The sequence below is a fragment of the Centroberyx gerrardi genome, chromosome 14, assembly GCF_048128805.1.
Source record: "Centroberyx gerrardi isolate f3 chromosome 14, fCenGer3.hap1.cur.20231027, whole genome shotgun sequence".
In the NCBI taxonomy this organism is placed as follows: Eukaryota; Metazoa; Chordata; class Actinopteri; order Beryciformes; family Berycidae; genus Centroberyx; species Centroberyx gerrardi.
The window spans coordinates 4,895,672-4,923,354 of NC_136010.1; the positions used below are offsets into that span (position 1 = coordinate 4,895,672).

A 27,683-nucleotide genomic window follows, 5' to 3' on the forward strand; every position below is an offset into this window, starting at 1 on the left:
AAAGGTTTCCTGTAGTCAGAGGTGAAAACAACACAGCAACAAAACAAAATATTAAGCACTTTAGAGGCCTCCAAGTATTTCAAGACTGTTTCACTAGATTATATAGCCTATGTCTTTCTATTTTTCTTAAAAAACAAAACAAACTAAAAAAAAAGACAATAAATAAGAAAATGTAAGGAAACACCACCTACAATTATAAAAGGAAAATATAATTTTTCCATCTTCAGTATTGTTGAGAAGTGATTTGTAGGTCTCCTCATTGCTTCCCAATAAAAATCATAGTAAGTCAAGAAATAATCATTTTGTACCTCTGAAGTTCATCTCCACGCAGTTTTCAACTTTAAGGTTGTTCGGTTCTCCTTTATTCCAGTGTGTAGAGTCAAACTTGGAGCCATCACTCCACTGCCACACTCCCTCCTGGAGGAAGAAGCTTACACATTACTGATTTGTCTGTTTCAGTTATTTCACCGTTTTGCCTTCAAACCCAAAGGGTTTGAACATGTATATACAGATCAGCCATTAGGTTATATGTAGGGAATAAGTGGCATTAGGTAGTTTAGAAGTCCACATCAAACCTATCAGCTCTCATTAGTGTCTAAATAATATAATAATAAATGCCTCAATTGTGCAAATAAATGACAAAACATACTATAAGAAAGCACATATCAAGGAAAACAGTAATAAGACCCATCACAAAACACAATGCAAATATCATTTAAGAAGAATTAAATGGTAACTAAACCCCACCCACATCTGTGGCACAAAAACCAGCCAATAGCAGATTGCCAGTGCAGCACCCTACTTTTCATCAATAAGTGTCAGGCTTCACCACAGATTTGGTTTTGGGGTTTAGTTACTCTTTAAAGAATGAAACTCTGTATAGTGTCCATTTGTATAGTTTTCATATGGTTCATTTCTCATTGACTGCTTGTTGATAGAATTATATATTCATTTGTTTTGAATGTTTTGATTAAGGCCCTTAGGAGATGAAGTCTGTAGAGTATACATAGTCACTCTCTCGCTGTAACAAGAAGTTATTCCTCCTTGATGCTCACTCCTAATGGCACAAGGCATAGTTGCTTTAGATCCTGTGTATTGGTAAATATCTCACCTTCATCACATCAAAGCCCCCAATAAAGGTTCTTTTATAGGAGCCAGTCACTCTGTTGATCAGCCCTCTGAGGAAGTTGTGCTCTGCTGCACTGTGGACCGAGGCCAGATTCGCACCTTGGGAAATGCAGGTGAGCTAATGGGGGAGAGGCAAAGATATAAAGAAAAAGATTGAGGTAGGGAGATAAAATGACAGAGAGAAGGAGTGAGTAGGATGAGACAGAAATGCAGAGAGAAAGGAAGAGTTGGACAGCGGGAGATGAACAAATAATAGGAGAGAGACAAACACAGAGAATGGGATAGAGACAAGCATGACACAAGACAACATGACCTGAGTTGGTAACATACATGCACATTATCAATCAACATGCATAATTAAATGTGTTGTTATTGCAGTTTTTGAAGACTTGAAATAGACTTGTGCTTTTTATATGAAGGATTTGGTTAGCAACAAACTGTTTTAGAGCATTGCGAGAAATACAGCATGATAGGAGTAACCGTTATTGTTCCATCAGGTACCTCTGCATCAAGCCAAGTCTTTTCACTGTGATAGAAGCTGAAACAGCGAGAGCCATGATGGGTCCAACCATCAGGACACTGACGTACGTTATGTGCTAGTCCTATGTTAGAAAGAAGATAACAAAGATTAGAGTCTTGGATTACAAATACTTAAGTGCATATCAAATTATGTGAAATGTTGATTTTTAAATAATGTACCGTAAAACTTCAATTAAAAGCCGAGTCCCAATTAGACGCCGGTCCCTTTTACTGGCCGGGTGTGGCTACACGTTTTGACAAATAAAGGCCGGTCTCAATTAGAAGCCGGTTGCCAGTTTATTTTTTTTTACTTGCATTCAAACGTCAGTCACATTTGCTGATCGCCATGGCGGCACAGAGAAAAAAGTACGACCTGAAATTCAAGCTGTCAGTTGTCAAATTTGCTGAACAAAACTCAGATGCAGCAGCAAGACATTTCTCCGTTGATCCCAAGAGAGTGAGGGAATGGTGAAAAAATAAAGTTGAACTTCAACGTCTGTCCGAGGAAGATGGTAAAAGGGCTTTCTAAGGTAGGCTACCGGTATTTTGATACGTCTCTCTCTCTCTCTCTCTCTCTCTCTGTGCATGAGGTTGGCCTAGATGCGCTGTCTCTCGGAGCGAGATCAAATGGATGATTCGTAATTGATATGTTATTCGATAGCCTAATTTTTATACAAATAATATTCATTCAATTTGATAGTATTTCCCATCTTTGCTGAGCAAGAGTTTTAGGAATTAAAGGCCTGTCCCATATAGACGCCTGTCGCAAATATAGGCTGGTTGAGTTCAGTGTTTGAAGCAAATAAAAGCCCAGGCTATTAATTGAAGTTTTACGGTAACTTGCGTTTAAATTATGCAAATTATTATGAAATGTGAAAACTAGTTAGTTTCAAGCTCGCCATGAGTTTTGTCTGTGTAGCTGACCAGTATAACTCCTTGAAGTATCAAGTCCTAGTATATCAATTGTAGATTAACAAATTCTATTAATTACCAGCATCTAGGCTAAACTATTGACAACATCACAAAAATATATTCTAATATTCATGATTCTAGTCAGAGGACATAGCACCATCTGCTGGCCAGAAGAGGAAACTGAATGAAACTGAATGAGCACCCAAAATGAATGGAACTCCATGGCCATTGTCACCAAAACAGTCCTCTTTACAGACAAGCCAACACATAGAAGCTGTCCACCATTTTAGTCTGGAGTCAGAAAGTGCCAACTACTGTATTTTGTGTATTCACCTGCTAATTCTCATGTTTTGCTCTGTCACATATGGAGGTTAGATTTTTTGTTTCAGTTACAAAACAGTCACAGTTTAATTCCCCATGGTCCCACAAGAGGGTTAAAAACTACAGAACACATTAAAAATATCATTTCAAAGTGTTCTGTTGCATCTGGGAAGGCCATCAAGCTAATGACTGACCACATGAGAAAAACAAATAAATACAACAACTAAAACAATTCAAGAGGAAATAATAGAGGTACAAACTTGTCAAGAAGGGGTCCGTCTTCTGTGAACACAAAGAACACAAAGAACACATTCTTAGTAATGAAATCTAGTTTGAATTTGCTTTTCTTGCATTATTTTAACTCAACAGTCTTATTAATACAGTACATATACTGTATATAGTAATGAAACTAACATTATGTGTAGTTTATACTGTATCGTGCATCGTCTATGCATCAATGTAATGCAGCACAACTTGTGTCTCTCAAATGACTGGTCCCAATAGTATTCCTTCTAACTGGTGAAACGAGAAAGTTTCGGGGAGAGCAACAGTACTGCAGTTACTGGATTAAAAACAAGGACTCTCAACATCAGCAGTTTTAGGTATTTATGGTGTGTCATGAACCAGATATATTTCATTCACCATTTTTTACTGCACTAGTGGTTACTGGAGAAGACAAAACATGGAGAGTAAATACTGTGCAAGTGCCACAAAAAAGAGAAATAGTATATAGAAATGGAAATAGTATTTATTTTGCTTTTAATGTAATTTTAGTAATATAAAAAATATGACATTTTGTCAGGGAGGCCTTTATGGGACCAATTATATAAAATATATAAACAATGTTAAATATCACAATATTTCTGTAGATTTCACTTACAGTATGTCCCATAACCAATCCACTGGTCAAACAGAGGAGCATAAGAAAATGAAAAACTGATGCCATCTGTGGAAAGATATTTTTGACAAGGTAAATATATTGTATATACATGGTCTTATCCAGAACAACTTATAATGAATGTATGTAAACTTGAATGAGTTAAAGGGGAATTTCACTTTTAGGAATTCAACTTTTAGTTGGTCATTGTGTAAAAGAAGACAATTTCCTAAAAAAAAAAATCCAAGCTTCTGTTCTGTAAAGATATTCACGCATGATTTCTTTTTTCAATGTACTCGCTCTAACTTCTCTCTAATTGAAAAAGGTGAGGGTGGATTCAGGGGGCCCATGCTAACCTTTGACTATGGCTCCAAAATCACTAAGTCCGCCCCTGGACAACAGTGTCAGCTGAATGACTAAATTATAAGTGAAAGTGTATAAGTGAAAGATCTATCATTAGTCATTTCCCAGTGCATGTATTAAACAGATTTTCTCTTTTCAGATTTCTAAATTTTGAATAAATGCACAGAAAAATGACATGAAAATAAAATGTCCTTTCTAGAGTACTCTCAGGCAATCCAATTTGTTGATATCAGAGGATGAAACAAAAAAAAAAGTACTTGTATGGAATGACATAAAAGTAGATTTTGGTTGAATTTGAAGTGAACACTGAGTATAGGCTAAAAATCAATAATAGATCAAGAATCTTTACTGTAGCGATGCATAAAAATAATTGATATTATGATGCCAGGTGAGAAGTATAGAAAAAATCTTACCTTTGTTCTGATGACAGCTGATATGATGAGGTTGGATTTGCAGCAACAGGTAGCAGGTTGTCTTGGAAAAGGAAACACAGTCTTTATATACCTTCTCTGGGTGCCTTGCCTCAGGAACTTGCAGTGTGTCATTCTCTACTCAAGACAGTATCAATGGATATCATTTTAATAATTCATCAATGGCCACAGGACGTTCCAACACTATTTCTGTTGGTACTGTCTTGAGTAAATACAGTTACAACACATTACATGCAAATACAAAAAGGATGCCAATACTACTACTGTTGAGTGATGCTACCCTGTGGCTTGACTGGTTTAGATGAAGAAGATTTACACGATTTTAATGTGTTTCTGATAACAACACTAGCAGGATGTTCTTCAGAAGTTAAACAATATCTAGACTAAGCATACTGAGGGGTTTGCTAAAGGGGTATGTCACCTAGTTAAAATTGTTTTAGTACAAAATCAACCTCAGGCCAGTTTCATGCTTTTTTTTTGGTACAAAACCACTTCAGTACAGAACATTCATGTCATGTGTTTGACTATTTCAATGGAAGGTGTTTGGTATTAATGGCTCAGCTCTTGAGAGTATTTCCTGTAGGCCTATCTGATGACTCACGTATGCAATAATCTAAAATATTAAGGGTGCTCCGATCGATCGGCCACCGATCGTTATCGGCCGATATTCGTTCTAGTTTGATCGGTGGTCTCTATAAAGGCCGATCAGAAGCGCCGATCAGATGATGCAAAACACGCGAGACAATTTCTCTATGCGCCGCTAAAATGGCTTCACCGGTCTGGCAGTTCTACCAGGTGTCTGAAAAAGACAATAAATTTGCAAAAACGTTAGGGAGAGACGAGTTGGGAAGAGATCCAACAGAAGTAGTCTCTTTATTGAAAAGAGAAGTGGTCCAAGCACTGACCCTTGAGGTTCCCCTGTGGACAAGCGGTGTGATTTAGACACTTCCCCTCTCTAAGACACTCTAAAAGATCTCCCTGAGAGGTAGGACTCAAACCAGCGGAGAGCAGATCCTGAGAAGCCGAGCTCAGCGAGTGTGAAGAGGAGGATTTGGTGGTTAACCGTGTCAAAGGCAGCCGATAGGTCTAGCAACATTAGAACAGAGGACTGACCGGCAGCTCTAGCTGATCGCAGTGTTTCCACTACAGACAAGAGCGCAGTCTCGGTAGCGTGTCCGCGTTTGAAGCCAGACTGGTTATGATCATACAGGTTGTTCTCAGAAAGGAATTCAGTCTTGATTAAAGACTGTGCGCTCAAGTACATCTGTCTGTACTGCTCATATTGTCTTTGTTGCTTGTCTTTGTTGCTTGTTTGTTATGTTTTGTTTTATTCTGTCTGTACTGCTCATAGTGTTTTTGTTGCTTGTAACGGGTCCAAGCACGTAGTGCTGGGAACCCTATTGTTATTGTACAGATTATTATTTTTCTTCTGCTTCTTCCCTAAAAGTATCTGGATCTCAGAAACCGTAAGACCCACAGCAGCCAAACATACATTGGAAATCTCACCCACTACTCAGGCAACAATAATGACACCAATCGCCCTGATGGTGGCGTTAGAACAACCAATTTTACATTTTGGTCCGTAACTTCTGAACCGTCTAACTAGATTTTCCACCATTTTGAATTTTCTGGAAAACCTATTTTTGCGAACTCGTCCTAGACCGGTGAGGCAATCATCTTCAAATTTGGTGTGCATCATCTCTGGACGCCCATGACTAAAAGTTATCAAAAGATTTTTGATATTCTAAAGTTTAGTCAAAGGTTGTGGGCGGGGTCTATTTTACAAAAATTGCCGTAACTCATGAACGCATTGTGCTATCTTCACCAAATTTGGTACACAGGTATCTACTCTGGGGTACGATACAAAATTCGCTATAATTGGTGCACAGGTATCTACTCTGAGGTACGATACAAAATTCGCTATAATTTCGCCCATAGGGGGCACTACAGCAACATTTAAAATTTTAAATGGCCATAACTCAGTAACTATACATCATAGAAAACAAAATGTATTCCTTGGGTGAAGCCGCATCGTTTTGATAGGCCCCACCCATGCTGCCATATCAGAACAACTAACAATGAGTTTATGTACATGTGAATGAGTTAAAGGGGACTTTCACTTGTAGGAATGAAAATTTTTGGTGTCATTATGTGAAAGAAGACATTTTCCTCAAAAAAATGTCCAAGCTCCTGTTGTGTTATGATATTCACACATGGCTTCTGTTTTGAATGTACTCACTGCTAAAAAAAAATCCCCTCTATCCTCTATTTCTTTTCCTAGCACTTCATTCCATAATTTTACTATGGTCACAGGAATATGTTATGGACACTGTGGTCTTGGACCTTTGTGCTTGTTAGATTTGGTTGCTTGTAATGTTGGTGATCAAGGAATTTAAGAGTATTCTACCATTGGATTCATTATAAATCGCTCTGGATTACAGCAGGAGCGGTCTTGCCATTAGGTAAAGGTAGATGACTGCCTCAGACCCTGGCAGCCAGAGGGCAGCATAAAAGACAAAAATAGAACTAATATAAATGTATTCTTTTAGCAATTTAAAATGAGAAATTTCCATATTAAAAAACGCCTCTCTTTTTTTTTTTTACAATAAAACTTATTTCAATCTTAAGTCAACCTTTGACTATGGCCCTGAAATCACTAAGTACACCCCTGGATAAGAGTGTCAGCTGAATGACTAAAATATAAGAAAACAATATTGCCTTGTATTGATGAAAGGCAATTCTATTGTCAGTCATTTCCCAGTGCATATATTAAACTGATTTTCTCAGGCAATGCAATTTGGTGACATCAGAGGATGTAACAAACAGGAAAAATATTTGGACGTAAAATATGCACTTCTATGGAATAACATCCTAAAAGAAGATTTTGGTTGAATTCCCCTTGAAGTAAACACTAATAGATCAATAATCTTTACTATAGCTTTGCATAAAAACAGTTGATATTATGATGCCAGGTGAGAAGTATACCTTTAAAATCTTACCTTCGTTCTGATGAGGTTGGAATAGCAGCAGCAGGTAGCAGGTTGTCTTGGAAAAGGAAACACAGTCTTTATATACTTTCTCTGGGTGCCTTCCTCTACACAAGACAGTACTAACATAAATAATTAAAATAATTCACCAATGGCCATAGAGCATTGATGCAAGGATGTACTATTGGTGTTGAGTAATGCTACCCTGTGGCTTGACTGCTTTAGCAAGATCTACCATGATTTCAATGTGCTGCTGATAACAACATGGCCAGGATGTTCCTTTGAAGTTAAACAATATGATGACAAATAAGCATACAGAGGGATTTGTTCAACGGGTATGTCACCCAGTTTAAATTATTTCACTTGTAGTGACAAAATCCACCTACGGCCAGTTTCATGCTTTTTTCTGCTACAAAACAGTTAATCCAATAACGTGAATGTTCCGTACTGAAGCTGTTTTATGTGATAGATCATGTGTTGTGGCAAGCCTGTTGTTGATCTTTAAGACCATTTTTCCCACGGCGCAGCTGAGGGCATCACGCGGCAAATTCAGGCAGGCAGTCAGTCAGTCAGTCAGTCAGTCAGGTAACGCTTATTGAGATGTCGCTTCGTGAGATGGCCTCTTGACAGAGGAAACAAATCTAGGCTATAACAAGGGGGTCATTGGGCTGGAACGGTACTAGTGAATTTGACGACGTAACGCACGTTCCGGTTCTGAAAAAATAAATACAGAGCAGTACCGGTGGTTGTTCCTGTTTTAGGAGCTTAAACTACTGGCTCGGTTCGTTTTATGACCAAAGTTTTCCGGCTGGGCAATGTTTGGACCTTCGGACCAATCACAGTGCTTAAAAACGGAAAACTCCACTCAACCGGGAAGCCGGCCCACATTAAACAAATGCATAATCAAATGACAAGCACAGACAGTTTAATCTGAGCCGCGGAGCTGACAGTTTGTATTGTGAAGCTGTCGAGACAGAAGAAACTAGACATTCTTCCCTATTTTCAACCCAATGTCAGTGATAAAATAACGTGTTCAAGCGAATTTAACTTGTTTCTACGAAGTAGCACCATTATGAATGAAGTTAGCTAGCTACTGTATTTCTGCCTCTCCCACCATGTTGACATTCCCAAACAGCCCAGTGGACAGAAATCTATCCGTCAATAATTCTGTCCGTTTTCCGACGGATCAGTGTGGCCGTAGCTAGTGGAATTCAACACACGCGCCGTGGGCCTGTACAGGATCTGTACTTGTTTTCCTCTCAGCCACTATGAAAAGGATGCAAGCCTGCATCCATAGACTAAAGCATTGCATGGCCTAAGTGGACAGGTAGGACTTATGGTGTCTGAGCTACAGATATTTTTAGTAGAGAAAAAGCAAAATCCAAGCAAATACAATAGGGTTCCAGCACGATTTGGGTACTTCCTCTGAGCTTTAGACAGGTCTCGCACATTGATGGGATGTGACTACTTTTTCGCTTTCCCTTTGCTGGTCAAGTTGTGCGGTGTGGGCACACTGACCTTGAGTGGCTGTCTCCACAGTCGCTTGGTGTTACCTCCTGGATCATTCTTAACGGGGTGTGAAGAGCAGCTTTGGGACACAGACTAACTGTATGTGTGAAAGATCCGCAGACAGTGCAGTTCAGAGCATGTTGACCAGTGAAATGTCTACTGATAAGGGCTAAATCTATCACACAGCCAGTCCAACTATATATCAAATTTTTGCTGCTGTAGCTGAAAAAGATTTGTGGTATTCATAGAATTAAGTATCCCTGTATGACATGGCCAAATCAGAGATAAGTGTCTAATTCTGCTCTGCGTTCTGAATACACTTCACAAATGGTGTCCCTGTACACACTGAACGCAACATTAAATCCAGCCATGGTCAGGTTCTTTGACAGCCTTGGATCACTCTCTTTAAGAAAAACTGAAATACCCCTACAGTCAACGAGATGCTTATCGCCAGCACCTCAATATCGGAAGCACAACAATATTTTAAAAGAGCAAGTTCAGTCAGGAAACTTTAGCGGGCTTTAGCTGATTGGTCTTTTAAATGACACGTACTCGCTCACTGTTTAACTTGCTGTGTAGACCGCTACTCCTGCTGCTGGTCTCTGCTGTCATGAGAGGCTGCTTTTGTTCACCCCCCCCACTTAAATCTACTATTATACTGGGAGTGGTAACCTTTTCTTTCTTGACCAAATGACGTCCTTATAAATGGTTGCATCTCTGTGGTCTGAGATTTGTGCCACCAGAGAACTGAATTTGAATTGTTCTGAATTTGTATGCGACAGGGGAAATTGAATGCTGTGATTTCAATCAAAATTTTTTAATTTGTAATTTTTCAACATTCAGTTTAAATTAATTGAAAAACAGTTTCAAAATTAATGTTATATTTAGTTCAAATTTGCCACCTGTATTCAACCTTTCAAAACCTCAAATTCAACACTCAACATTGTGTCAACATCTGGGTACATCTGCGGGTCCGTGGGCGGGGCTAGCTTGAGGTGCATTGTGTTTTACCAGCACTGTTCTTTGCTTCTGTGTACTTTACCTGCAGCTAACGTTGGATTGGACAAACACTGCTGGCAGGCCCGGAATAACACAGTGTGGTGCCCCAGGGCGACCTCACTTGAAGTGCCCCCCTCCTTCCACTTAACATGCAAAAAAGTGAAATTTACTATGCCAATAAAGCCATAGATTTACATTTCAACACTCATACTACAGACAAATGTAAGACACAATGTACTAACCAACAGATCGCTTTACACCATAGATTGACTTGAGCCTACGAATGCCATTTTAGGCTTTGCACAGAGCTATACTATATCAAATTTGAATGCAACTCACATCCCAGACAAATTTAAAGACATCATGCTAAAAATCATTGTTTCCACCATAAATTTCCAACGACCTGAATGAAGACTAAATGCCAAACCATTACAGAGCATGATCATAATACAGGCGACCCGTCAATCATTAGGAACACAACCCCGTTTTATAACCGTTATATCCCGTTAACGACACTATTATTTTGAAAATCGCCATAAGGACACACATTAGATGAACACATTAGAAGAAGTGAAATTAGCTACTGAGACCATAAGCTCTCGTCGACCGTGGTTACTCATTTATTAATCTGATTTTTGTTTTGTTTTGTTTTGTTTTGTTTATTAATGTCCTACTTTATTGTCTTGGTTATTGTATTATTGTCTTCTCAATAATTTTTTGAATAAAAAAATAAAAAAATAAAAATAAAAAAAACCCTCTTGTCGAAGAAATGTATTGACTTTATATTGACATTATATTGTGAGTGAGAAGTTGGGTTGTGGTCCCATTGACTTGCATGGAGTTGGCCGGGTTTGGAGTCGTTTTGGAGCCGGCCTCTAGCGGAAGTTAGATGAATTGCCTGAATAACATTTATTTTTAACAAACATTATAGAGTTTGGATCAGTACTCTGACATGATTATAATTTTGACCCCAGGTAATTAGCCGGTTGTGGGCATACACTCCACTGACGCAGCACAAAAATTGATTGGAGATGAGTGTCTTGATGTGATCCTGCTTTTTGTTGTGGTTCAACACATGAATGTAAACTGCAAGCTTTATATGGTGGTTTGATTAGCGTTTTTAATTTAACGTACAGCCATAATTGTGGTGGTTTGCATACAAGGCAATGGCAGGCTATTACCATAAAACATTACGTTGTGTGTGCATTTCTCTGCGCCCACAAAAAACTGCCAAATGCACAGTAACCTACTGTAGTTCCCCTTATCTTTGTTTTCTCTTGGTGTTTTTTGTTAAATAATTACTTTATGAAAGACTGAGTTAAAGAAATTGACTTCCCACAAAACTTGCAATCTTGAAATAAACTCCTGACTCCTGTAACGTATTGACTCATGTAGGCTAGGTTTGCTATAAATAAACTACAGAAGATGGATATCTAAGATATTTGAGTTTCCAGCAACCCATTGTACCATTCAAGCAATGTTTGTTCAATCCAACATTAGCTGCATGTAAACTACACAGAAGCAGAGAAGAGTGGCGGTAAAATAAACGTTCCTCCACAGTGCTGTAAGACCATTTGTCAGTGTTGTTGCAATGCACATATCCATTGTACCATAACATCTACATTTTTATCAAGTTGTGGACAGAGAACATGTCCATGGCTTTTTGTTAAACTTCCATAGTCCTACACTCTTCAGTGAGGTTACTGCCCATGCTACGGCAGATCCACACAGTAATTAACCCATATGGCTTCCTTGACGTCATTCAACAAGAACAAGACACCTGCCGACAGCTGTTTGTGCCAGGATTTTTAACAAGGTTAGCAAAGAGTAATATGTCAGTTTAAAATTCAGTGTTGAAATCTTTTAGCAATTGTGTTTACAGATCAAATATTTGTCTTTTTTCTTTTTCGCGTTAGCAAGAAATTTACACAGATGTCAAACATCACTAGTTAAATGGAATGCATATTGCATATTTAAGTTAAAATAATAATAATAATTAACTTTATTTGTATAATCACAACTACGCCTTGAATTTTAATTTACCACATAGCTAATGCAATAGCTGAAAAATTGATTATTTTTTTCTATCACAGTCCCCTTCGTACGACATTCTGGATTAATCTTTGGTGAGGTTATAATCACTCACACATTGTTCCACTTCACAGTTAAGTGCAAAGCCTTGAATTCCAGCTCAAGTTTCAGTATATGTTCAATTATGGCACAATACAAAATGATTTTAAGTTGTATGTTTTATGTGTTTCTAAACACAAGTTGCCTTTATGCAGACATGAAAGTGCTCTTCGTTAAATGTGAAGCATTCCTATTTCAATATGCTATGCTTTTTACTGTCACATTTATGCCCGTTTGTTTGAAGGTTTCTGAGCGTGTGCACTCCAAGTGGATGGTTTTGTCCTCGTTTTTATTGCCTCCCAGACCATCTGAGTCGTTTTGCGGATTTCACGCATAGAGAGCTGGCCCTGATGTGTCATGAGTGCCACTTTTTCTCCTAAGCCAGGTCTATTCCCACCCTGAAAGAATGCCCTCCTTCAGTGTAATACTCTTGATGATGTTCAAAGCAATTGCTTGGTGTCGTTGGCAGCGATTTTTGCCAAAGTTCGCCCTCGGGGCTGGACCAAGTGTCTGAGTCATCATCAGTGCACTTGTACGTCTCCTGATGGCATGAAGGTTTTGGACACGTTGGATGGCAGTCTGGAGATTGGCTTTTGGTCCAGTGAAGGAAAGGAGTGTGAAATCTTTCTTCTCTGTAGGAGGATTGGTTCTGAAACAATACGCTTTTACGTCAGGCATCTGTGAGAGTTGGGACAGGAAGTTGTTCTGCTTGGGGAGCGTTTTGTGCTGTAGCCTTTCAAGTTGTGAGCGTCTCTGTGGATTCACTCACTTACTCTTTTGTGTCTTGATGGACACAAAGAATGTGCTTCTTCTGGGTCCTGGTTAGAACAGTTAGTGACATGACTGTAGCGTTCATCTGTCACTGTGCTGTAGCCTGGGTTTGAGAGGGGAGCCTGCCTCCTCACCTCCAAGTACTGACAAGACCAGAGAGGAGGACTGGTTTTGGGAGAGGAGGACTGGTTTTGGAGTACTCAGATGAGTCTGAATGCTCTGGCTAGTCATGTTCTGTGTCATGTCAAGAAGAGGACTGTTGGTCAGAGAAGCCTGAGTCAAAATGAAACCCCCCTTTCCTATTTTCATGAGATGAAGAATGAATGAAATGAATTTCAATTGCAAGGCACTTCATGTCTGTCGTTAGAATGGAGGGAAGTGTACTTTGAATGAACAAACTTAAGGCGTTACATAGTGAGGGTGATTACTGAAAAGAACACAAAGCTGAATCGTGGAAAGTTACAGCTATGCGGCATAAAGCTTAATGCATAAGGATCTACACAAGCTGAAATGCATGGCAGTGACAGCTAGTGGTACAGAAGCTCTCTGGCTTTGTGGCTTCACAGTGGCTCACCGTAAAAAGTCAAAGTGGCAGTTAGATTAATCACGGTTAATGCTAAACTAGTATTCTATATCACGCTATTCAAATACTTTTGCAATTCAGGACATCAATTAATCTCTCTGTTTCAATTGGCTTTAAAGCTTAGTGGACTGTATGGCAGCAATAACAATGTTGACTGAATGATTACTGTTAATACTGACACTACTAACCTACTGATTATTAGGTGTTATTAAAATAATTGTTATCGCTATAATGACCTCAAATTGATCGCTTGTCAGCTTAATCTTTCTGGAATGAATTTAGCAACATTTACCACAATGCATTTCGTGCAAGTACAGTTTGGGCTTCTGCTCTAAGGAGAAATAGCTCCACCTGGACGTGGAACTGTGAGTTGCTGAATTCAAATGTTCAGGCTCTTTTGTCATTGAATCTTAGTTATGCATGTAACTGATCTTATAGTGTGAATAATAGAAAAGCCTGAATAACCTTAATACTGACCTCACACCATTAAAAATATGTAGGGGATGTCCTCCCTCGTGTGTAGTATTAATATAAGGAATACAGGATCTTTACACACAGTGTCACTGATTATGAATATTTATAATTTGCCATAAGGTGGCACAAGTGATAAGATAAATATTCCTACAATAATGAAAAAGCTGTCTCATATCACTCTCACAAACTTAACTACCAATTTGGGATGTCAACTAATAATTGCATAATTATTAGTGAAATTGTAATATTAATAGTTCATCTTAATTAAACTACAACATTATACATTTAGTTACATTTAGTACTTAGTTTAAATTCATAATATTGATCATTTAACTAAGGGTTGAGGCATAACAAACATTTGTTGAATAAGAATTAATTTGTGTTAATTTAACACAAATGAGCACAAACTATGTACATGCATGTGTGTATGAACATGGGTGTGCGTGTGTGTGTGTGTGTGTGTGTGTGTCAAATGTGTCAATGTGTCAGTGCAAAAAGGCAGTACATTCTTCAGTGGAGTTACTGGGCATTAAGTTGGGGGCTGCAGTAAGTGGGTGACTGTTGAGAAGAGAGCTCTTGTGTTGCTTCTTCCAGCACTGATGATGTTTAAATAATAGGAGGACTTGTCAGCAGATGTTGGGAGGACTTTTGGGTGTCTATTGAAAGTCCAGTCTTTGTGCACAATCGCTCAAGACGACCCGTGGGTTTTAGCTGGTGGAGGTTGACAACCATCTGAAATGTGCTGCGCTAATACACTTTGATTTGACTTCACTTAAGTATTCTATCAATCCGGTCCTTTGGCACTGTCAGTGTTGCAAGTCAGATTCTTTCATCATTCTTCTTCATCATGCTATGGATTTTGTGCTCCAAATATGACCACTCAAGACAACAATAATCAGTGAGTTAAGAACAGACAATAATGCTTGGTCTTTTATTGATGATGATTATATATTTATAATTGATTGGTTGATTGATAATTATTTGATGTTGCTAGAAATAATCAAGAAAGGTGTGAAGAAAGAATGAGGTCAACATTGCAAACAATTGGTGAAAAGATAAAATGCAGCAGTACTGGACATTTTGTAATAGAGGCCAACTAGTCACTGGTTAGACTGTTAGATACCAAGAGGAAAGAAGCAATGTGCCAGCCAGAAAGTCTGCTTCAAGTAAGTTTTGATTTTAAAAATCTATACTTTGAGTTTTTATTAAGTTAAGCTGCGGTTGAAGGTTTAGTATTTTAACAGTCAGATCAGTGACAAATGTGATCTGTTTTCTCTACAAACAGACTGAGAACTGCCTTTGGATGGGCCTAGTCTGTATCACTGTATTGATGATCATTCATCATTTCACTGCACTCTCTCAGTATGCCAATGTTAGTGAAGCTAAAATTAAAAATACTTTATAATTTGATTTCAGTTCGTTTTTAATGAAATTAAGCTTAGCGTCAGTTCAATCAGGAAGACTACATAATTCTTCATACTTATATCTTTCTCCTTTGCTCTTTCATTTACTACTTCCACCTAATCAGTTAGGCTATGCCTCTTAGCTCCTCTCCACATATTTTCCCTGTTCCTCTTCCTATTATCCAATCAGTGTAAAATTCAACAAGGCAACTCCCTCTTGGCTCGTGTAATCCAATCAAATAAGCTTAAACCTTTCCACACCTTCTGTCTCATCCACACGGGAACCAATCACTAGCCTGTGTGCTCTTTATTTACTTCAGTCACCTCCTGTATCTCGCTGTATTCCAGCTGCTGACCTGCTCCCCACCACCTCCCCCTCCACCACCTCCCCCTCTACCACCTCCCCCTCCACCACCTCCCCCTCCACCACCAGTATCAAGGCTCCATTCTGAAACCCAATGCAGAGATGTGCCAAGGGTCTGTGCCAAAGGCTGTTCAATGTTCAATCAATAAATCTTTCAGTTCATAAACCTAATCTCTCTGGCTGGGTTCAGTTCACTTTCAATTCAATATGTTTAGTGAGTCAATTTAATTCAAAATTAAAAGATTGAACTGTTGACTGTTGGCATGACAAGGTTGTCAGATAAAAAAGGTCAAACCTCCAGCAACACTTGTAGTATAAAGAACAACTTTATTGTCAGACCAACGCGTTTCGGCTTGTGGCCTTCATCAGGGTCATCAAGGTTGTCAGATAAGAAACAATTGAGAGTGAATGCTCTATCAGGAGGTTACTATTTCTTTACTGATTTAATTGGAAGTGAATCAAAATAGTCAGTAAAGCTTCCAGCACTGATGCCATCAAGGTCAGATATCATCATGGTGGAAGTGACATCACAGTGCAAGTGGCGTCGTTATGGCAGACATGACGGATGGTGGGGACGGGGGCATCACATGTCCTTGGCACACACAAAAGATCTCCTGTCGGTGCATTGCTGATCATTCCAAAAGCTTCCTGTGGGCAGAGGTTAAAAAATATAACAAAAAATAACACTAAGCAGTGTGGAAGCGAGTCAAGTGTCAAGACTGTCTTCACTAGATTAACTGATTAGATTATATTTAAATGTCTCATTTTTTTATTTTTACAAGAAAACTAATGACAATAAAACCCACAATGTAAGGATATGCCACATTACCACCTACAAGTACTTTTGTTGAGAACTGATTTGTGGGTCCCCACAATGCTCCAATAAAAATCACTGTAAGGTTAGGGTTAGAATAAGAATAAATAATCATTTGTACCTCTGAAGTTCATCTCCAGACAGTGTTCATTTCCACTGTTGTTCGGTTCCCCCGCACCCCAGGGTTGGTAGGCAAAACTAGAGCCATCAGTCCACATCCACACACCCTCCTGGAGAAAGTAGTATAGAAGTATTAGTCTCTCTCTCTCTCTCTCTCTCTCTCTCTCTCTCTCTCTCTCTCTCTCTCTCTCTCTCTCTCTCTCTCTCTCTCTCTCTCTCTCTCTCTCTCTCTCTCTCTCTCTCTCTCTCTCTCTCTCTCTCTCTCTCTCTCTCTCTCTCTCTCTCTCTCTCTCTCTCTCAAAGTTTTGTGGCCCATAAAGCGAGCTCATTTCCAGTTTTAACATAACCGCCCTGCCAATTTTTTCCAAACTTGTTCCAGTGGTGCAGCCCTAACGTCCACTGACCAGGGCTGGTGTTGTGATAATCAGATAAAAGTGGTTATAATTTGAACAGGCATATCTTATGTTCTTATGTCATGAAAATGTGTGCATCTCCTGATGTGATACAAGTTGGTAATGTGGCATGGAAGAAATTATTAACCTTTGGTGAAAATCCAACATGTGGAACTGGCATATATTGACAATTTCATAGTGTTGCCAGAGGTATGCGCTCTACTGACTGCTATCTAGTTTTCATATTGTGCATTTCTCATTGATTGACTGCTTGTTGATACATATAATTATATATTCCTGATTAAGGCCCTTAGGAGGTAAAGTCTGTAGGGTAAAGATATAGACACTCTCTCTATGTAACAACATGTTATTCCACCTTGGTGCTCACTCTAATAGCACATGGTATAGTTGCTTTAGATCCTGTGTATCAGTAAATGTCTCACCTTTACCGCATCAAAGCCCCCAATCCAGGCATGTGTATAGGAGCCAGTCACCCTGTTAATCAATTCTCTGAGGAAGTTGTGCTCGGATGTAGTGTGGATCGCGGCCAGATTTCCACCATAGGACATACAGGCACGCTAATGGGGGATAAATGAAGATATGAAGACATATGGAGGTAGGGAGGCAAAATGATAGAGAGAAGAAGTGAGTAGGAGGAGACAGACATGCATAACAGACATAAAAGGGGAGAGAAACAGAGAGAATGGGATAGAGACAAGCATCACACAACAATATGACCTGAGTTGGTAACATGCATGCACATTATGTACCGTCCTGTGGGCCAATAACCTTAGATTAGATAAATAATTATTACACATAGCAGATGGAATATGTTTTAAAACTAACTACTAATGCAGTTTATGAAGACTTGTTCTTTTTCTGAAGGATTCTGTTAGCAACAAACTGTATTAGAGCATCGGCAGAAATACAGTATGATAGGAATAACTTATTGTTCCATCAGGTACCTCAGCGTCAATCCAAATATTTTGACTGTGAAAGAAGATGAAGCAGCGAGAGCCATGCTGGGTCCAACCATCAGGACAGCCGTTTGCTATAGAGCATAGAAAGGAGAACAATGTAACGAGTAGAGTCTTGGATCACAGATACTTGGGAGAAGATAAAATGGAAATAAAATGTGTGTATATTTTCAGTTCAAACTGTACAAATCATTATTTAAGGTTTTTAAGTTATTTAAGTAGATAATGGACAATTATTTTAGCTTGCAGTCAAAAAGTGTAAACGGCTTCACCTGCATAATTCATAATTATAAGATCTAATTATGATTCTCTAATAATCTTTTGCTCTGTCACATACTGTATGAAGATCATTCGATTTTCTTTTGTTTCTGAAGACTACAGAAATAGTTTAATTGCAATACTATGATATGCACAAGTCATCATATTCATACGGCACAACACAACTCTGGTCGCGATAGGATTCCTTCTAACTGTTGAAACAAGAAAAAAAATAGTTTCTTTTGGGAGGAGCAACGGTGCCGCAGTAGTGCATTGTTGTGTGCAGTGACTGGAGTAAAAGTAATAGTAAAAGCCATGGCAATACATGCAATTTTAGGCATTATGGTGTGTCATTGAACCAGATATCATTTGTTCCATTTACTACCCAACTAACTAGTGGTTATTATGAAGACAGAACATGGGGAGTAAATATTCTACAGGTGCCAAAAAAACAAACAAAAAAACAACAACAACAACAAAAAAAAAGCATGTTACAAGATAGGCTCTCATATTCTTTTTTATTTCTTTCATTTTTGAAGTAAGTGTAGTACAATTTAATTTGTGAAATTTGACCAGGAAGCTCTCATGGGACCCAATAAAACCAACCCAACCCAAATAAAAAATATGAAATATTAAAAATAAAAAAAATTCTGTAGATTTTACCTGTAGTTTCTCCAATCATCAGTCCGCTGGTGAAGCAGAGGAGCATAAAAAAATGAAAACCTGATGCCATCTGTGGAAAGACATATTAGACAAGGTAAGTACTGTGTATTGTAACATGTAGAAATTTGACTTTTAGGTGGGTTTTCTTAAATTTTCTGTTGTTTAACGAGTTTCAAGCAGGGGTTCTGTCTTGAGTCTACTCACTTTAATTGCTCTCTAATAATCCCTTCTATCCTATATAAATTATTTCTTTATGGATTGTAGGCCTAATCTTAATTGTAGGCTAAGATGTCATGCCAACAAAGAAAAATGAAAATAAATGTGAGGGCCTATGACCATTATTACCTGCTTAAATTGGCTTAAAGCTGTCACACTAACCACTTAATGGCATTACATTTGCCTTTTATTGTATATTTTATCTGGGTGTATTGTTAGGTGTGTTTCAGTGTGTTGGTGATATTTAATTGCTGCCAACATCTGTCTATTGTTACAACAAAAGATCATTTGGGGGTTTTACATTAAAAATAAGCAGATTTTCATATATACTCTTAATACAACCACTCAAAGAGTACCAAAGACATCTGAGAATTATAAAGTCTTCTTGAAAAAAGGATTCATAGTTTCTGTAAAGTAAATGCACCATTAAAATACTTCCAGAAGATAATCTTTATGATTGAAAACATAATTACTTGACATAGTTTAGCTATTTTTTATCTACAAACTACAAAAACGGCCCATGTTTGGTACCATTTTAGACAGTCACAGTTGTCTTGCACACATTGAGCTAAATAAAAAGTAGTAGTGATGTTTCAATAACAAAAATCTTAGCATTATAAGGGCAGCATAAGGCACTTTCACCATCGATTCCAAATACAGTCAGCTGAGAAGTTGACCCAGGTAAGATGGCCGCCTTATGGTCCCGTTCCAGAATAGGAATTCTCTGTGACTTGTCCCCTCTACTTATCTCTTCACTTTAGCCTTTAACTGGCTATGACTTTCCCGATACAGGCCTTAAACTCTTTTTTTTTTTCCTCACTTTGCTTTGCACTTAAGCACTGCTGCACTTCTTTTAAAATTTGTATTTTACTTGATTTTATGCATCCTATACTCTATTTTTTAACTTTATTTTTATTATTATTTTACAGTGGATTTTATTTTCCATCTTATGTTATGCATTCCTCATATTTTTACTGTTGTTATTCAGTGGGTTTTATTTTCCATCTTATGTTATGCTCATTCTATGTCTATTTTCATGTGAAGATGCATTTTATGTATTCTATTCTCCTCTTTATCTTATTCTCACTATCATTATCAAGTTTTATGTGAAGCACTTGGTGCATGTCATTTCTCTGTTGTAAAGCACTTTGAGCTGCATTTCTTGTATGAAAGGTGCTATACAAATAAAGTTTATTATTATTATTATTATTACTGTTTTATCTCCATGGTGGCTGCAGCTAGTGGAATTTGACACACGCGCCGTGGGCCTGTACAGGATCTGTACTTGTTCTATTTATTTTCCTTGCACCTCTATCTTTGATTTTTCTATGGTCACAGGAATATGGTAAGGGCACTGAGGTCCTGGCTTGTGTACTCCTCTTTTTTGGTTGCTTATTATATTGGTAATCTAAGTATTTAAGCTTTTTCTTACTCATTGTAAGTCGCTCTGCATAAAAGTGTCAGCACAATGACTAAAATATAAATGTCAGTCACCTGCATTGCCTGGCACTGATGAAAGAGACATAAGGTCAGTCATTTCCCTGTATATGTATTAAACCCTTCTTTCTCAGGCAATGCAATTTGGTGACATTAAAGGATGAACAAACAAAAAAAAATGTTTGGAGGTTTAAGTTTAGACTAATAAGAATAAATCAAGAAGATATACATAAAAACAGTTGATATTTCGATGGAAAATTCATTTTGATAGGTGGGCAGTAAGCCTTTGAAATCTTACCTTTGCTTTGATGATGATACAGTGAGACTGGATGAACAGCAGCAGGTAGCAGGGTGTTTTGGGAAAGGGAAATACAGTCTTTATATACTGTACCTGCTCTGGGAGTTTTGGCTCAGGAATGTAAAGCGTCATCTTCATGGCAGAGGACAAGGGCATTCCTGAGACAAGGAAATGCATGCATATATTTTCACACAGCAAATTCCAGTCAGTCAGTCAGTCAGGTAGGTAGGTAATGCTTAGTGAGATGTCGCTTCATGAGATGGCCTCTAGAGGGAGTCTCTGACTAAGAGATGGCCCCGAGTCTCTTGACAGAGGAATGGGCCAGAAACGATATACCGTTCCGGGACTGAATTTGACGACGTAATGCACGTTCCAGTTCTGAAAAAATAAATACAGAGCAGTACCGGCGGTTGTACCTGTTTTAGGAGCTTAAACTACTGACTGAGTTCGTTTTATGACCAAAGTTTTCTGGCTGGGCGGTGTTTGGACCTTAGGCCCAATCACAGTGCTCAAAAACAGAAAAAAAAAACTTTAATCTGAGCCACGGAGCTGACTGGTTGTGTTGTGAAAATGTCCAGAAAGAAGAAACTAGACATTTTTCCCCATTTTCAACCCAGTGTGAGTACAATGTGTTCAAGTGAATTCAACTTGTTTCTATGAAGCAGCTCCGTTATGAGCGAAGCTGCTGCTGTCTTTCTGCCTCTCCACCATGTTGACGTTCCCAAACAGCCCAATGGACAGAAATCTATCCGTCAATAATTCTGTCTGTTTTCCAGCGGATCAGTGTGGCCGCAGCTGGTGGAGTTCAACACACGCCGTGGGCCTGGACAGGATCTGGACTTGTTCGTTTTTAGTTCTGCTGTCACTGTCTTGACACTGTCTCACTGTCTACAGTCAGGATTAAGATGTTTCTTACGAATTACAAGACCTGATATGTAAAGACAAAAATATAGTCAGTGCTACTTATTAAATCATGCCACCCTGTGGTTTGGTCACTGTGACACAGTGTGTGCAACTGATGACATTAAAATCAGGATGCTCCTTAGACATTAATAAACAAAATCATGACAACCAAGCATTGGGGCTTGTTAAATGTCAATTTACATAATTTTAGTTGTGCCAGTTTCATGCTATTTTCTGCTACAAAACAGATAACAGTAAGCTTGCCTTCAGCAACACCGCATAAGAACATCCGCTCCCAGCTAATATTTCTCACGATAATAATAACAATAACCTTAGTTATATAGCAACTTTCAAACCAAAACATTACAAGGTACTTCACAGACATTAAAACCAGAAGAGTGCAATAAAATGAAACATAAAATACCTAAAAACAACAGGAATAGCAGTATAAATAAGAACAGATCATAAGCAACAACCAACTACTGGGGAAATGCAAGTTGACAAAAATGAATTTTCAGTCGTGATTTAAAAGAAGTCGCTGAGGCAGCAAGCTGAGTTTCTTCTGGGATGTTGTTCCAGAGTTTGGGCTACACAGTCACCTTTAGTCTGTATGTTTGGTCACAAGATTGAGATTAGGTAAATCTGAACATAAAAACATGCTGTGACATGCTGTGGGAAGCTAAAATGAGGGTTACAGTATATGATCTCTCTTCCTTGTTCTAGTTAGAAGTCTGGCAGCAGCACTGTGAGCGAGCTGTACGAGAACAAGTTTTACCACTAAGGCAGGAAAGTTCCAGTAACCAATTCAGAAAAAAAAATAAAAGCATGAATAACTTCTTCCAAGTCCGGGAAGGTTATAAACCCTCAGCGCTTATTATATAAGTTGTTCATCTATTGCCAGTAGATACTTCCCTTACTGCAGCCCTGGGGGAACATGACGCAGATTTGGAGAATAGAAAATCTTTTCAATGAGAAGTATGACCACTATGCTTTAATGATAGGGTGGTAACAAGCCTATTTACTTATGCATTTACATTATATGCAGACTTCCTCTAGAAATCCACTTCAGCCTTGGCAGCAGCAACAGTGTTACCTTTTGCTGTTATGGTCCTTTTATATTCTTCATATTCATTCATTATAATAGTTTGTTCTTCTTGAGAGAAGAACGTAAATGTTAGTAATTCATTTCTTTCCCATACTACCTAAATTGCCAGCAGTTTTTACCTAACCTGTGGGGTTAGGTACACTTTGTTTTTTTAACAGTATAGTACAGGTATACACAGTCACATGCATAACATGAAGAGACAGAAACAAACATGCACACACACCTACATAGACAGATTCCCCATTCCTAAACTAAATGTTGATGTGGTTAAGACACACCTGTAAATACACCACTGCTGTGTGTACGTGTATGTGCGTGTGTTTATATTCCGTTTCCGATTTCCTCTAAATCAATGCTCTGTCCTTTATGTAAGTAGAACTAGGTCACGTACATGTACACACACACAAACTCTGTTCTAATCGCTTGAGCAAGTGGAACACTTAGCCCAGTTTAGGATAGGGGAATCTGTCATCTGTGTGTGTGTGTGTGTGTGTGTGTGTGTGTGTGTGTGTGTGTGTGTGTGTGTGTGTGTGTGTGTGAGTGAGAGTGTCTGTACACTTGCCATGATCAGGATCCTGACATTACCACGATTCTGCTAGAACATATCAAAAGGTAAGGAGTCGCTATTTTGTGTGTGAAGAAACACCACTTCCCTGCCCCATAAATGGGCCGGTCCGTTAACATTTCAGCTGTTTGGAGGATTATATACATGCCGAATTTACCAGAACATCCTACCGATTAGCAATAAAGTCTCAAATGATTTTTTCTGATGTGTATTTCTTGCTGATAAGCAAGGCAAAAACAAATTTTTGAACGGACCTTGGCGTGGTAGGAGGGCCTTCAAACAACAACAAAAACATCAGCCTCAGCCCGCTCTTGCGTGCCGTTTAGAGTGGCCTTTTGTTGTGACCGGCCCAAGGCACACCTGTGCAATAATCACGCTGTTTAATCAGCATCTTGATATGCCACACCTGTCAGGGGGATGGATTATCTTGGCAAAGGAGAAGTGCTCACTAACACGGATTTAAACTAATTTGTGAACAAAATTTGAGAGAAATAAGCCTTTTGTGTGCATAGAAAAAGTCTTAGATCTTTTATTTCAACTCGTGAAAAATTGGAGCAAAAACAAAAGTGTTGCGTTTATATTTTTGTTCAGTATATTTACAACATACCAGCTGGGAATTTCCGACTTCCAACACCGAATGCAATGCAATCAGTCCTAATTGGAGTCAGGTGGTTCTCATCTCTCTCTCTTAATTGAGTCTGAGTGATGCCATAGCCCTAGCACAGTCACTGGCTACGTTTACATGCACATAGTATCCCGGATAAAGCATTCCCCGTTTAAGGTCTAATTCGGGATACTATGTTTACAGGCATATTTAGTATCCTGCTTTCTAATCTCCCTGTATCCATACACATCTGCAAATAATCAGAATTCTTCTAGGAGTAACCTTCCACTAAAAGTCTTTTAGCTTGCTTGACTCCACTTCCGACTTGAGACTTCCCACGTAAAGCGAAATCACGCCTGCACAAATTTTGAGAAATGACAGCAGCCGGGATACGGTGTTTACATGCACCAGTATCCCTGCTAATATCGGCATATCCCAGCGACCATATTCGGGTTTCTCAAAACTGCGATAAGGGTTTATCTGGGTTTTTGTAAACGGGATATGATGTTTACATGTGCCATCACAAAAACAGGATCCTCCAATAACCTGAATATTGACGGGATATTGGTGTGCATGTAAACGCAGTCACTGTTTGTCTCTCTCAGCTGTTCTCTCTCTCTCTCTATTGGTCTCTGTCTCGTTCTTTCTCTCTCTTCCTCATGCTTTTGTGCACTCTGTGACCTCTCTCTATCAAACCTCGGCTATCAATAGAGCCTTTTAGAGCACATGCGTGTAGTTGCTTATCTGATCATTTGATTTGATCATTTGAAAGGGAAAGGAGGGGAGTGGCCAGGAAACGGAAGGAGGAGAGGCCGGAGGGGAGTGGGGGAGAGTGGGGGAGAGTCGATTGGGTTCATTGAATGTGTTTTATTTTCCATTATCACTGTAGCAATCCATTGTTATTTGAGCTGTCTTGGCTGTGATGTCAGGTGTGTGTGTTTTGATTAGTGATAGTGACTTGACATGGTTCAGTGAGTGTGTTTTGGTCTGTTATTGTGGTAGGAAACTCACTCCCTTCCTCTGAGTGTAGATTTTCAGTCTGCATTGGCACAGCAAACAGTTACTTCTCCCACTTCAGCTGGTGTGTGTGTGTGTGTGTAAGTGAGTGAGTGTGTCTGAGTGTGTGTGCGTGTGTGTGTTATGCATGTAGTCTTTTTCTCAAGTGAAGAGCTTGATTTCCAATCATTGCATTCAATTTCACTTTTAATTACTGGAGCCCCATTGGCTGCATCCTCTGTTTGTTTCTCTGTTCCCGTGTGTGTGTGTGTGTGTGTGTGTGTGTGTGTGTGGGGGGGGTGATAGACACACGGCCACACACATACGCATACACACGCACGCACACACACACACACTCACAACCCTAGAACCCAAACCCTGCATTCCTTAACCCCTACCCTTAACCCTCTCCACCACGTGACAAACCTTAACAAAACCCTAATCTAAACCTAATTCTAATCTTAACTTTAAACTGCGTCTCTAACCCTAAACAGCCCCTTAAAAGAATTGAGGAGCGGCAAAATGTCCTCCCTTTGGACTTTTCCACATCTTTCTAACCTTGTGAGGATGTTTTCAGGAAGAAAGTTTTCATATCTTTTCTTAGCACTTCTCTATTGCGTGATCATTCCAGGATTACAGGATATTATACGCTGTATTTTATTTTATTGTTGCACTCATTGTAAGTCACTCTGAATAAGAACATCAGCTAAATGCCTAAAATGTAAAATGGAGACAGACAGACAAACAAAGACAAATGGTTTGATGGTTGTACTTTCAGGCTTTGAAAAATGTTACTGAGATATTTAGGGTTGGCATGTCTATGCATTTTTTGACCTGTGTTGAGGATAATGAGTTACAGATTACTTTTTTGTGGTAATGAGTATCTTAACGTGTTTCTTCAATTAATGTAATCAGTTGTTACTTTATCAAACTTGTATTTTGTTTTTTATTTTGTCTTTTATTTTCCTTTCAAATGGTTACATTTTTAGTTAGTGCAAATTAAAAAGAAAAAAGTAAAGTGTTGCACTGACCATGCAGTCAGCTCAGAAAAGGGTAAGAACTGTAAGCTGTGCAGTGGGGAATTGAAAAGCACTTTCCAGTGTGTTGTGAGCGCCATCTGCTGTTTTTTTTGTTTTTAGACATGATCGATTAATCCTACCTTTGTGATCTCTCTAGTTTACCATACTGTATATCAGTGGTACCCAAATAAAAGCCAGCTACCTTAATGTTTTCTGTAGATAACAGTAGATTGTGTACTAAGTGATCATTTCTCTACAATAAGAGTGATGACATCACCAGCAGACTGAATTCAAACTTGAAAGTTTTTTACTGTACTTTTAATAAAGACTAATGTAACATGTTGGTATATGTAGCTATTAGGGGTAATACATAGATAAATGGACCAGTATCAGAAGAGCTAGGGACGACAGGAGCCAAAGGATGAACAACAGTAATGAAAAGCACAAGACAAAATTGAATAGAAAATAGTTGTATTGTAAAAAGGCAGGTGAGTATTCCAATGTAATTGGCCAAAATAATAAACTAAAATAATAAATGTGTGTACACACCAAAATAAAATAGATATTTCAGTTCGGTTGAGAGATAGATTGTTTGGGCCGAATGATATGTGAGTGTGTGTGGGAATCTATCCATCCAAGTTCTTGAGTGTGAGGAGGTAGGTCCATTCCACAAGGGTGTGTGTGTGTGTGTGTGTGTGTGTGTGTGTGTGTTTCAATCCTACCGCAGCAGGTAAAGGCAGGGAAACTGTCCCTCCACAGGTATGTTAGGGGTGGCTCGCCATCCAGACTGAAGCATCTGGAATCTTGTCTGTTGTCCTTGGAATCGCTTTCAAAGATTCTCCTTATGCAACAAAAACCTGACCTATAGACAAGGTGACACAGTAACTATCAGTTACTATCAAACCTTTTTCCTGAGCTATTAACAAAACCTAAGTGTAAAAGCTAAAATCCAAGTGCAAATGAAAAGGTGGCAGTGAACGTTATAATCCGATCTGATCCAGAGCAAGTTAACTACAATCAGAATGTATCAAATACTCAGAGGCAGTAAGCTACAAGTCACTGTTTCGCCAGAGACGGCCAACTCGGCCTCGATTCGGGTCATGCTCTAGGTTATAGTAAAGCATGGAGTAATATTTATCAAGCAAAATAAATTGAAGTTTTTCTTACCGCTTCGTTTGAGTGACAGCTGAACAGAAATAGCGGAGTGCGGGAACAAGAAGTCAAGGGTCAAGGGACGGCTGATCATTCTTATTGGTTGACACCGTTCTTCGATTTCATCTGATTTGCTTAGAGTTTCTCTCATCAAAGCAATAACTCTTTATGGTTTGTTTTGTTTTTTTTGCAATAAAAATTATTTCTGTCTAACCTTCAGTGTTATGGTTGTGTTTATATTTATGTATTTTTTACTAAGAAATAAAACATTTCCTAATGGCTGTTATTTTAGCCTGGCTACACTAAGTTAGTAAAGTAACTAGTTACTATTTAGGGCAAGTAACAAAGTACAGGAAGTACTTAGTTTCAAAAGTAACTTTCTCCAACACTGTT

General features: G+C 38.7%; 2 protein-coding genes and 1 long non-coding RNA gene across 3 annotated transcripts in view; all 3 read right to left on the reverse strand.

The window, feature by feature from the left end:
* The window catches only part of LOC139916118 (B-type lectin plumieribetin-like), a 209,926-nt gene that overhangs the window by 97,633 nt on the left and 84,610 nt on the right, over positions 1 to 27,683 (reverse strand). The window lies entirely within an intron of this gene.
* LOC139915378 (uncharacterized) lies at positions 14,922 to 15,948 on the reverse strand. Its single transcript, XR_013507174.1, has 2 exons — positions 15,823 to 15,948; positions 14,922 to 15,777 (listed from the first exon to the last, which is right to left on the reverse strand). It is a non-coding gene; the product is annotated as an uncharacterized LOC139915378 (long non-coding RNA).
* On the reverse strand, positions 16,079 to 20,996 carry LOC139915379 (galactose-specific lectin nattectin-like). The gene is made up of 6 exons (XM_071903988.2): positions 20,947 to 20,996; positions 18,996 to 19,065; positions 18,063 to 18,148; positions 17,541 to 17,675; positions 16,707 to 16,815; positions 16,079 to 16,419 (listed from the first exon to the last, which is right to left on the reverse strand). Exons 2-6 carry the CDS (start codon positions 19,063 to 19,065, stop codon positions 16,355 to 16,357), a joined length of 465 nt encoding a protein of 154 aa, XP_071760089.1. The 5' UTR covers positions 20,947 to 20,996; the 3' UTR covers positions 16,079 to 16,354.

Excerpts from the sequence above, each read along its gene's own strand:
- LOC139915379 (XM_071903988.2), bottom strand. The coding sequence starts at position 19,065 with ATGGCATCAGGTTTTCATTTTTTTATGCTCCTCTGCTTCACCAGCGGA. Across the intron at positions 16,816-17,540 it reads GGGGCTTTGATGCGGTAAAG|GAGGGTGTGTGGATGTGGAC; the intron begins GTGAGACATTTA and ends TACTTTCTCCAG. Across the intron at positions 16,420-16,706 it reads TCTGGAGATGAACTTCAGAG|GAAGCTTTTGGAATGATCAG; the intron begins GTACAAATGATT and ends CTCTGCCCACAG.